Consider the following 13,270-nt stretch of genomic DNA (forward strand, 5'->3'; position numbering starts at 1 on the left):
AACATGTTTGGCTATTTTCCTGCAAATTAAATAAAAGCACAGACATGTATAACAATTACACAGTAAACCTATCTTCAGAACATTTAATAACCATGCCTTTCAATTTCAAATTTAAATCAGAAACAAGACAAACAGTGTTGCTTACCTGTTTATTGGATGAAGGGCTTTCTCCGTTGTTTTTAGGGACTGTGCCAAAAAAAAAAAAAAAAACATGGAAAAAAAATGAAATAAACAAAATTCTTTTTTGGCATTTATAGTTTACAGATATTGAACTAAGTGTAAACATCATTGCTTATCACTCACGTGCTACTGCACCATAATACAGTATGTTGTATTGATTTCTGTATTTGATATGTGAAAGGGAGGAAGAGATAGTTCTTTTTCTACTAAAGCGTGTCTGTAATTGTGTTTGTACTTGGCTGCTTTGTGTTAGGTCCCGGACATGGTTTAAGACCTGAGGGTCCTTGGGCAAGATGCCAGTTTGCAACTACATTAGTCACATCCATCCATACTGTACCTCTATTTATTCACCTTACACATGTCCCCAACAGTATTTATCCATTTACATCTTCATTAAACATTATAACAAATACAGTATGTAAATGTTAATGCTTTTATTACAAAATGAAACAGAATATATATACATAACCCAATCCCCCATTTGGTTATGTATAAATATTCTGTAGCTGCTGACTCTCTGTAGTTTAGATTCAGAAAATTAAAAATGGCAATAATATTAAATGCAAAACTAATAGGCCCTACACACTTGGCGATGTTACTGAAAGATATGAACGATCTCGTTCATTAATGAACGAGTTACCGTTCATATCTTTCAGTGTGGAGGCACCAGCGATAAACGATGCGTGGCCCCGCGCTCGTTCATCGCTGGTGCCCCGTCGGCTGTGCATGCAGGCCAATATGGACGATCTCGTCCATATTTGCCTGCACTTGTATGGAGCCGTGTGACGGGGGGAGTGAAGAAACTTCACTCCACCCGTCACTTCCCCTCCGCCGCCGGGTCACCTGTCTGCCGTATCGGCGGTCGGGCAGCTCGGCGGCGTATCGCCGTGTCTGTAGGGCCATGACGTGATTCACAGCAAATTGCATCACGACATCATAGCTCTACCCCACCCACTTCGCCGCATCAGGGTTGTCTCCTCTCCCAGGATCCCTGACATTCCATGATAATATGGTTCCCTTGCTATATACGCATTGGAAACCATGTCTGTCATACCTCCTCTTTAATAATGCATGTTAAAATAAACTGCTCATCTGAAACACTAAATAAACAGTGAATAGCTAAAACATTCAATAGGTGAAAGGTCACAATTAGCAATGATTACAGCTGCCCTGTTTTGCACTCTCTCTGAACCTGGATATTTAATTCTCTAATATCACTGCTGGAGAAAGTCTCATTATGGTGCAGCTGAGCAGTATCAGTTCAAAGCTGCTGCTTTCAGCTTCATGAAACAGATAATTTCACATATTCTGAATGCTGAACATTTTTTCAAGGTAGACTTTCTTATCCGTTGTGATTAGAGTAGTGAGGGTCTATGATTATGCTTTATAATCCCTTACTTTTACCTGAGAAATTTAATAACAGGGCTGTTTAGAATTTTTGGATAGGACGATGTAAATTCTCTCTGGGATCAAAAGAATAAAAATGGACTCATGAAATCAGACTGTTTATATGTACAGTATATCTGAATTGATGCATGTGTTAGCTGCAAAGGTATGAGGTGATCTATCTCTGGGGAGTTCATCACACAGTTGTATATGTAATGCAGTGACTCAGCATTTCATGTTAGCACTCAATGTCTACTTTGTTGTCCATTCCTGAAAGGTTTCTCCAGAGAAAGTAGAAAAAACCCACTTTACACAGCTGGAGTAGTTCCAAGTCATTATTCCAACGTTGCCTAGAGAATGTTTTCATCCAGTCAATTACTGTTAGAAACGCATTTATTTGTGCCTAGTGTTAAATTTCTAATCCCTTCTAGGAATAAAAAGCATTAAGATAAAATGACCATCTGGTTTTACCTTTTGAGTCTAAACAATGCCACTAAGTGCATGCCCGCATAGCCATTATGCTTTTGTTCTTTGTATGTGGGTTTCACCTAGGACGTAATGGGACTAATAAATAATGTGTGGAGTGTCTTATAGACTTTCTGCTTGTTCATGTATCTAATTTGACTATATATTAATTTAAAAAAGCCCTGTCTAAAACATCTCATAGTGTGATTTTAGAGAAACATTTACATTTGTATTTGATTTTCCTAAAAATATGGTTTTATATTAAGTTAGAGGAAACGTACATTGTAAGAATTGGAAATGTTTGCCTTAGAAAATTAAAGGCGGTGTCCAATTAGCTGTCGTGATTTTCTGTGGCTAATAGATTCGCCAGGGGCTAACCAATTAGCCCCGATACCCAGCACTTATCAGAGATTGTGCTTTGCATGCCTCCGGCACATGAAGTATAATCCCTGATGACCATCCCTCAGAGTCGCGATAACACACAGGTCCGGGAACTTATCCTAAAATGGGTCCAGGATACCCCCTAAAAGTTATTTTATGCAATATGCTGCACATACAGTAATTGCAAAGGAAAAAGTCTTAGAGTACCTCTAGAAGATGATGGCCACATCGAGGAGGAAAATGATCTTATTACACAAAACACAAAACATGGAAAGTGCCCGCCGCACATCTCTACTTCTAATAAAGAAAATAAAAAAGCTTTTGCAAGAAGAAAATGTACACATAACACACATGAATAAACTTTTCTTTTGATAAACAGTAGTGACATTCACCCCCATTCACTTTTGTATAGAAGATCATGGGGGGGCAACTGCCACCTCTGCTCCCCCCTTCCCCAGTTTATACGCTCCTGGGTTGGCTGGCATGTGTAGGGGAACAGAATGTCACTAAGAGAGAGCAGAATGCAAGGAACACACCTTTAGTGTTATTCGTCCATTTTACTCAATTATTAGTAACAGAAAATAAAATGTTTTGCGCATCTACCGATTCCTGGGAATTATTGATAAGGGCAATACATCTGAACCATGAGCAAGATCAATAGATAGGTAAACAGACATACAGATATGGAGCTATTCTGGAACATAGCATATGATATCCGACAGCATACAAACTCAAATTAGTCAACAATAAAAACAATAGATGGGACAAATTTTCCTGATTCATATAAAGTCTCTCTCAATAAAACTTTTTGTAGAGGTAATCTAAAACCCTATATACAGTATGTATATATATATATATATATATATATATATACAGTATATATATATATATATATATATATATTTATTTCCTTTTGAGACAAATATATCATTTTCAAAATGCTCAGAATGTCTCTACTTAAGATGAGATGACATTCACAATGTGGACAGCAAAAATTATGATATTGACATGTTTAAATTTTCAACATTAACATCGACACCTGCAAAATGTCAACACTGACAGAATGTCAACATCGGAAATGTCAATATTGTAATAATTTCCATTAGGGTTAATGTTAGAGTTGCCGTTATGTCAAGACTGTTAACATGGTGAATGTTGACATGGTCAATGCTGACATTATGAACATGTCGACACATTCAACTGTTGACATAATATCGTGAATGTCTAACAAATGTATCACACCCAAGTTTTCGGCTTAACTAATTGAGCTATAATAAGGTAAAACAACTCTGACAAGAAGAGTTGTAAACACAAAGGTCTTGCTTACATTTGTGCATTTGCAAAGAGAAATAGGATCTTATCACAAAGTGTGCTTAAACTGGAGACATGCGGATTGAACTTGAGGTTTGTGAACTGCAGTCTGAGATTAAACACCAATCCAAAACAAGTGATTCCAAAAAGTATGATAAGCAATTACATTTTGTTTTAGAAACATGCAATAATAATCATTTGTATTAAAAAAAAAGTGATACTACCCATGTTTTGCTTGGTTTGTTTGTGCAACACCTCAAAACTTACATTTTGGTAATATATTGCTTTCAGAAGGTCACCAATGCATTTAATGGGTGAACTGAATGTTAATAATAATAATAATAATAATAATAATAGAAATACAATATGACTACAAAGTCAATGCAATTTTAAAATTCCATAATGTATCATAGCAAACTACACCACTGAAAATAATCTGCCCTTTTCAGGTGTAAGACAAACCATAAAAAGTGCATTATTATCTCTCAGATGTGAAGAATTGTGGGAATCCTTTTACTAAATGTAAAGTAAATCCAACGTAACAATTCAGTATGTTCAACTGGGAAATGTAAAATAAGCTAAATGTTTACAGAAAATACTATAATATACTAAGCTAAATATTTTGTGCTTTAGTGTAAAAGAGAGTTATATTGTTTGTGAAAACTATTCTTTAGTGTTGCCTTACCATCATCTTGAGTTACGCCAAGACATCCCATTAATTCGTGGACCGACAGAGACTTGTCATTATTTACATCACAATACTCTACAAATTTCTTCACGCATTTTTTGGGTTTAGATTTCTTCCGCAACAATCTCTTGAAGGGCTTGATTTCCTTTTTGCCAATATCTCCATTTGAGTTTTTATCAAGTTGCTTGAAGTACCAGTGAACAACTCTTTCTTCCAAGGTATGATTAGGATCAGGTTCTGAAACCCTAATGTGAAATGAATGCAAAACAATAATATAAGTGTACACATCTGCAGCACAATGGTATGGATTTAGTATCTTTATATTTTATTGAGCTCAATTCCCAGATCTTCTGATGCCTGGGTTGGGGGACTGGGGAAATCCAATCTGTTGGAAATGCTCAATTAGCTGATTTTGGCCCAAATAATAATCAGGATCAGCGGGTCATGATTTTGGACATGCAGTTTTTTGTTGATTCACTTAACAGGGGAATCAGCCCATAGATGTATGGGACTCATTATTTATTCCTACATACATACATACAGCGTTAGTGTACTCTGCACAAAAGTGAGTGAGCAATATTATTGAATTTATTATATACAGGCCTTGAAAAAGTCGAAAAAGTCCTTGAAAGAGTGAACTTAGAGCTTAATTCAGCATAATCGCTAATTAGAGTAATCGCAAATGGATTGGTTATTGAATGACTGCACATGCATAGCGTTCGCAATGCGCATGATCAAGAGGTAATAGCAACAGAAAATACGTACAGATCGTAAACGCAAAACAGCCGCTGTTTGACTAACAGGAAGCTGGCATTTCTGGGCGGAAACCTGACGTTTTCTGTGTGTGTTGCTAAGGAGTGGCTTCCGTCTGGCCACTCTACCATGCAGGCTTAATTGGTGGATTGCTGCAGAGATGGTTGTCCTTTTGGAAGGTACTCCTCTCTCCACAGAGGAATGAGGTAGCTCTGATAGAGTGACCAACGGGTTCTTGGTCATCTCCCTGACTATGGCCCTTCTCCCCCAGTCGCTCAGTTTAGACAGCTGGCCAGCTCTAGGAAGTGTCCTGGTGGTTCCGAACTTCTTCCATTTATGGATTATGGAGGCCACTGTGCTCATTGGGACCTTCAAAGCAGCAGATATTTTTCTGTATCCTTCCCCAGATTTGTGCCTCGAGATAATCCTGTCTCGGAGGTCTACAGACAATTCCTTTGACTTCATCCTTGGTTTGTGCTCAGACATGCCCTATCAAGTGTGGGACCTTATATAGACAGGTGTGTGCCTTTCCAAATTATGCCCAATCAACTGAATTTACCACATGTGCAAGGATGATCAGTGGAAAAAGGATGCACCTGAGCTCAATTTTGAGCTTCATGGCAAAGGCTGTGAATACTTACAGTATGTACATGTGATTTTTTATTTTTTTATTTTGAATAAATTTGCAAAAATCTCTCAAATTTTTTTTCATGTTGTCATTATGGGGTATGGAGTATAGAATTTTGAGGGAAAAAAATAATTTATTACATTTTAAAATAAGGCTGTAACATAACAAAATGTGGAAAAAGTGAAGCGCTGTGAATACTTTCCGGGTGCACTGTACAGAATCTTCTTCCTATATAGTAACAGATATTTATCGCACACATATTCACCAGAGTTTACAGAAAATATTTCAGTCATTTACATCAGTCCCTCCCCTCAGTCGAGTTTACAATCTAGTATGTTCCCTGTCAAATGGACACAAACGGGCACACATATAGGGCAGTGGCAAAACTATAGAGAGTGCAGGGGATGCAGCGGCTATGGAGTCTGGCGGATTGGGGGGGGGGGGGGCTGCCCCAAACGCAATCCCATTGCACCATCTAAAAAACATTTTTTATTTCTAATTACTGTTGCCACGCCGGATTTGGGGCCCGGCAGTGTACTTACTGGCAGAGAGGAGGGAGGTGGAGCTGCTTGTTCTACAGATTCTGGAAGCGTGCCTGCGCCTGCAGCAGCTGCGCAGGGGCAGCTGACGGACGCGCACTGATTGTGCTTGCACAGTGCAATATCCATCAGCCGTACACCGCCGACGCCGCTACTTCAGATGCAGCCACACTTACTAATTCTCCAGAATAAGCAGCTTTGCCTCGCTCGTCCCTACAAGATAGTACACTGCCGAGCCCAGAACCCGGCATGGCAGCAGTGATTAAAAATAAAAAAATTAAGGAGAAAAAATATGAAGTAATAATACATTTTAGAGGGTGCCATGGGATTGACCCTCCCCAGCCGCAAAGTCACATAACAGCTGAATCCACTGCACCTTTTATAGTTAGATAGTCCAGCCATGTCTGTCTATCTACACCCCCTCTCATCTGTCCGTCTATGCCCCCTACCGTCTGTCTGTCTATGCCCCCTCCTGTCCATGAGCTTGTCCATCTATGACCCCATGTGGTGCTCTGTCTGTCTGTCTGTCCGCCAATGTCCATACGGCCATCTCTGCCACCTCCCATCTGTCCCCCATATGATGCTCTATCCGTCCGTTTGTCTGTGTATGTCCCTCCTGTCTGCCCATCTATGCCCCCATATGGTGCTTTGTCTGTTTGCCTGTCCGTCTGTGCCCCCTTCCGTCCATCCGTCTATCTATGCCCCCTCCTGCCTGTCCGTCTATACCCCCATATGAGTCTCTATCCATCCTTTTGTCTGTGTATGCCCCCTCTTGTCCATCTGTCTATTCCCCTATATGGGGTTCTGTTTGTTCGTCTGTCGGTATATGCCCCCTGCCGTCCGTTCATCTGTTCATCTATGCCCTCTCCTGTCTGTGTATACCCCTATATGGTGCTCTATCGTCCATTTGTCTGTGCATGTCCCCTCCTGTTTGTACATCTTTACCCCCATATGGTGCTCTGTCTGTCCATCTGTCCATTAGTGCCCACATATTGGGCTCTGTCCATTTGTCTGTCGGCCCATGCCCCAGTCTGTCAATCCCTGTCCGTCCGTCTATGCCTCTCCACTCCCATCCTCTGCTGTGGTCAAGTAGTGTCTTTCCTGCTCGCTCCTTCTCCCTCTTTCTCTCTTTCCCCTCTCTCTCCCTAACATTCTCTCTTCCTACTCTTTCTCTCTCTCCCTGACATTGTCTCTCTTTCTCTCATTCCCTCTTTTTCCATGAAAACCCTCTCTCTCTTTCTTTCTCTCTCCCTCTCTAAATTTATCTTCTCTCTCTTTCACTCTCTCTCCCCCTGGCACCCTCTTTCTCTCTCACACTCCCCTCTCTCTCCTGCCCCTAAGGGGCAATGTAGTGACAAAGGCTGGGGAGTCAGGGGGGGGGGGGGTCCCAAGAGTTTGCTATGGGCCCCACAAAGTTCTAGTTACGCCCCCACACTAGGGTTTATTCTTCATCAGAAGCCAATTAACCTACTAGTATTTTATTACAGTTCGTGTAAAAACTAGAGATGTGACTCTGAGCCATTTCACTCTGTTCTCAGGCACACTGCTGTATGCTGCTCTGTACACTGCTAGTTAAATTGGCTGTGCTGTATCCAGACTCATAACATGTGGCTGTGCTGTGCATAGTGTATACATGACACCATGCTGTGTGCTGTGCTGTACTCTGCTGGTTAAATTGGCTGTGCTGTGCCCATCTAAAGTAGCAGTGCATTCACAGTCATGATGACGATAGTAGTATTACAACGTCATCTACTAAAGCCGATGCTCAAGTGCATAGAGGGTTTACGTCAGGGCATCTAAAATGTAAAAAAAACAATATACAGTGGTAAAGAAAAAACACCACTAATAAAGGGAAAGTTTGGTTTGCTGAAAAACATAAAATTGGCAACATACCATTCACCAATCGCAGTGGCAAGGAAAGACTCTGGCCTTTATTTATGAGTGGTAGTTCTGCAACTGTCAGTGAGGCATCTTCTTCTGCCTCATAATGGTGCAAGACCTTTTTACTCAGAGCATAGAAGAGGTTTAAAAAGATTAAAACCAAGGCAGTAGAACAAACTGTGCATTCAGAAACAGAAATGTCATAAATTCCTGAGGAAAGTTTAAGTGTGTCCATGAGAGCTATGTGTAAGCCTGACTTTTCTGATACTGTGTTCACAGAGAAGCCACCTTCCACCATTTCTGCTCTCTCTGCAAATGTGGGAATGAGCAGAAGAAGTATATCTAGTGGTATAAAAATTGAGAATGCCACCATGGAAGTGCAAGAAGATGAGGTGGATATTTGTGGAGCTGATGCCTGCACTAATGAGGATGCTGATGATGAGGATATTGTATGCGTAAGTCAGGCACTAGTGGATGCAAGCTCTTGGCCATTAAAGAAGAAGGCCACTGTCATGCCTGGGTATAGGACCAAAAATCCACCTCTTATGAATGGAATTATTTTACCCAAATCCTGACAATTGTCAAGCCATCTGTAACATTTGTAAAACCACCATAAGTAGAGGTGAGGACATTAACCATCTAGGAACCTTCTCCCTGTTATGTCATATGCAGCAAGTTCATGAAAGGTTTTTGTCAACATCAGAAACTTATGCTAAAAAATAACAACAAGCATTCCTGCATCAGCTAGCTCCCGTCTCTCAACTAGATTCCAGCACATGCAACTTCCACCGCCAACACCTTCATCTTCAATATCCTCAGTAGTGATCAGAGTTAGTCCTGCATCAAATTTGATAAGGCTGAGTGACTCCTCCCCTATCTTGGATTCCTTAGAAGAATCCTTCCGCACTAGGCCTGCTGCTGATGATGGAAATGGGTCTTCATCCCAGAAGGGGACCAAGTATGCTAGTATTGAAAAAAAAATTACTGTTATACAATCCTTTGCTAGGGGAATCAAGTATGATAGCTGACACCAGTCACACAGCAAATCACTGACACCATGATGGTTATCTACAGCTAATATCCGCCATTAATGCAGAGGCTTTTAGACAGTTAACTAAGACCCTGTGTCCCCGTTACCAAATTCCATCTTGGTTCCATTTTACTAGACAAGCAATACCTTGCCTGTACCAGGACATTAAAAAAAAGCAAATTATTGGCCTAGAAAATGCCATTGCACCCATTGTCCACAGATATGTGGATAAGCGGTAGTGGCCAAACAAAAATTTTTATGACTGAGACAGCCCACTGGGTGGGTGAATTGCCTTCAGCAGCAGCAGCAGCAGCAGTGTCTAAAAAACAATGCCAGCTCATTCAGAGGCAGGCTATTCTGTACCACTGGCTTCACTAAGAGGCATACCACTGACAACCCTCTTAGAAAAGTTAAGGGTTGTCATAGTAAAATGGCTTACCCCACTTCGACTTTCTTAGGGATTTGTGATCTCTGATTACAACACAAATATTGCGAAAGCATTCATATTGGATGAATTCAAACACATGCCCTGTTTTTCTCACATGATCAACTTGGTGGTACAGGTTTTTTTTAAAACATGACAGTGGCGGGCAGGAGATGCTGTCTGTGGCTTGAAATATTTTGGGACATTTTTGGCTTTAATCAACAGCATGCAGGAGATTGCAGCACTTGCAAGTAAATTTCAATTTGCCCTCCTCCAACTGATGCGACAGGAGGAACAGCAAAAAGCCATACACAAACAACAAGCCATGGCATAGGGAGAGGAGGGAGAATGTAGCTTACTCCAGTGCAGTGTAAAATAATTTCCATCTTCTGCAAGGTGCTGAAACCCTTTGAAGTAGCCACCTGTGAAGTTAGTGCAGACACTGCTAGCTTGAGTCAGGACCTGCTAGACTTCTGGAAAATCAGCTTGAGAAATTGAAGGAGGAGATGAAATGAAAAGATTCCGCTAAGTATGTCGGACTTATAGAGCAAGTCCTTTGTTTGCTTTGCAAGGATCCAAGGGTTGGCAATATCTTCAAATTGGATAACTACATTTTAGCAACCGTGTTTTATCCTAGGTTTAAGTCATACATTGTGTCTATGTTTCCAGTGTACCTAGATCTTAAGAGATGCATAGAGCTCGTGGTGAGCAAGTTGGCAGCTCAAGTGACAAAAGGCACTACAACATCACCTCAAAAAAAATTCAACCTTCCCAAAAGTCTTAGTAGTGATGCAGAGGAATCAACACAACATTTTGACATCTAGCCAGGTCTAAAGAATTGCAAAAAAGCTAGTGACACCTCTAACAAAACTCCATCTAATACGATCACTATCCAAAGAATGGTGGATGGTTATTTTAATGATAGCATACAAACAGGCATTTCACAGAGTCCCTTTGACTACTGGAAGACAAAAATAATAATTTGGAGGCCCTTGTACAAACCGACTTTGCTTTAATTAAGTTGACCACCCTCCAATGTGTACTCAGAAAGAGTTTTGAGCACAGCCGGGAACCTTGTCAGAGATCGGCTTAGGAGACTATGGCCCTCATTCCGAGTTGATTGCTCGCTAGCTGCTTTTAGCAGCAGTGCAAATGCTAAGCCGCCGCCCTCTGGGAGTGTATCTTAGCAGAAGTGCGAACGAAAAGTTAGCAGAACTGCTCGTAAAAAAATGTATGCAGTTTCTGAGCAGCTCCAAACCTACTCCTACCTTACGATCACTTCAGTCAGTTTAGTTCCTGCTTTGACATCACAAACACGCCCTGCGTTCGGCCAGCCACTCCCCCGTTTCCCCAGGCATGCCTGCGTTTTTACCTGATACGCCTGCGTTTTTTAGCACACTCCCGGAAAATGCTCAGTTACCACCCAGAAACACCCACTTCCTGTCAATCACTCACCTATCAGCAGAGCGACTTAAAAGCGTCCCTTGACCTTGTGTAAAACTGCATAGTTTTGTGTGAAAGTACTTTGCGCGTGCGTACTGTGGCCCGTACGCATGCGCAGAAGTGCCGATTTTTAGTCTGATCGCGGTACTGCTACCGAAAGCAGCTAGCGATCAACTCGGAATGAGGGCCTATGTGCAAAAGATTATGTTCATCAAAATTAACTACAAATTCCACAAGGAAGACCTTTACCAGCAATTACATCAAAGTACAGGGACTTCTGTACATTGTCGGCCTGGGGCATGAAGGGCCCACCAGGGGAACACAGTGGTAGGGGCCCATATTTAGGGGTGTGGCCAGACTCCAGAGAGAGTGTGGCCAGTCTCTATATTTATTTTCCTAACCATTAGACAAAGAATGGCCTGGGCCCTTTGATAAATATATTTAGTTAATACTGTTAGTGCATACATGATAATGTAGCAGATTAATAACAGCAATGCACTGTAGACAATAAACCATAGTCCTGTGTAGTATTAGGTAACATACTGTACGTATATGGTATAATTCAAGAACATAGTCTGGAACCTGATCTCTGGAAGAGGATCTGGAGGGGTCCCAGGCAGTGGGGCCTACCAGTGGTTTCCCCTGTACCCCTGTGGGCCAGTCAAACCCTGCTTCTGTAATGGTGGATTCCAGTGGGGATGAATTGATATTGTGTGAGGATGATGTACACACTGGCGAGGGTGAGGATGGCAGTGATGATGACATCTTGCAACTGAAGATGACTTAAGCCATTGGTAGCTTGTTTTGTGGGGGGGCTCTGTCACTGAAATGTTTGGTTTGTTAAACTGCACATGTCCTTTATAATAACCAACATAAGGGTGGTGGGAGGGCCCAAGGACAGTTCTATCTTATACCACTTTTCATTTCTGTCACTGCTGTGTGGCAATGTTTCATAGATGTGCTATAAACTGCCATGTGTTTGTGCTGCTGCTGTCACTTAGTAACCAGCCAGTTTTCGAAGGGCACATTTTTGTTGTGACGCTTTGTGCACAAAGCATAGCGCATATGTTTATAGTTTTTATACATATATTTTTCCCTTAATGTATCATTTACCCCTATATACATATAGGACACCCATGTAACACCCAACATCTGTACTGAGAAAAATACTATATTTGTCCAGTCTTCTTGAAAGAATGGCTACAGTATATGCATAATAAGTAGATAATAATAAATGTCTCCTCCATTGCTGAAGTACAGTAGTTGTAATACTTATGTGTTATAAAACAGAAAAGTTAAGCAGTGGGTTAAAATATACAGTATAGGTACAAAATAAAAGTCTGTTCTTCTACTAAGGAAACAGTGCAAGCAGTACATGCTCGCTGCTTACCCTGTTCTTTCCCACTTCATCAGAGTGCTGTGTTATGCAGGCAATCACTCCAGTGATGCCATTTACAGTGCCTCCTCTGCCATCCATTTCATTGAGGATAGAAATTGTTTCCAATTCCAGAGGTAGGCAAGGAGTAGACAACTATATTATAACATGCACTCTGACTGTTACATTCTGTATACAAGGGGGTGATTTATGATCCTGCAGGGTGCACTGAAAAAGGGCAGGGTACTTTTTCACATTTCAAAAATGGGCAGGGTGCAGCACCCTGCTGAAACAGCCTAGAAGGAACACTATAAATGTATGAATTTTTATCTGAATTAATTTCACATAATCTTTGCTTTTTCTTGATTGGTGTAAAATCTTTCTAATATCCTCCTCACACACGTTTGCCGAGACATCTAGCGAGACACCTTGCTGGAATCATGGCCCAACAAAGAGGAGTGGGCGTCTCTGAGAAAGCTTATTTAAGGTGAGATAAGTAATATACGAAAGAGCCACAATCAATGTTGGACTTGGGAATAGAGGTCCCACCAGGGGAAAGCACTGCATGCCACTAAAAGGTGTGAATAACCAGAAAAGAGGTGTGGCCAAGCACCAAGAGGGTGTGGTCAGCCACTAGAAAAGTCTCTATTATACAGCACACATTACCTTATACTACAAACAATGGAAGTTATAGATGAATTCATGTAATTACATCATAAACTGTATTAATGTTATACTGTGGAATAACAGACACATACTGTATAACATACACTAAGTATAACAGAA

At 41.0% G+C, this 13,270-nt stretch overlaps 1 protein-coding gene across 2 annotated transcripts in view; it reads right to left on the reverse strand.

The window, feature by feature from the left end:
- SMOC2 (SPARC related modular calcium binding 2) overlaps positions 1-13,270 on the reverse strand; it is a 701,933-nt gene that overhangs the window by 43,555 nt on the left and 645,108 nt on the right. For both annotated transcript variants that reach the window (XM_063917728.1, XM_063917727.1), the window contains exons 11-12: positions 4,409-4,656; positions 146-186 (exon numbers count right to left, since the gene is read on the reverse strand). In XM_063917728.1, coding sequence (XP_063773798.1) covers positions 146-186; positions 4,409-4,656 — 289 coding nt within the window. The remainder of the gene's footprint in view (positions 1-145; positions 187-4,408; positions 4,657-13,270) is intronic.

Source organism: Pseudophryne corroboree, chromosome 4 (assembly GCF_028390025.1).
Source record: "Pseudophryne corroboree isolate aPseCor3 chromosome 4, aPseCor3.hap2, whole genome shotgun sequence".
Taxonomy (NCBI): domain Eukaryota; kingdom Metazoa; phylum Chordata; class Amphibia; order Anura; family Myobatrachidae; genus Pseudophryne; species Pseudophryne corroboree.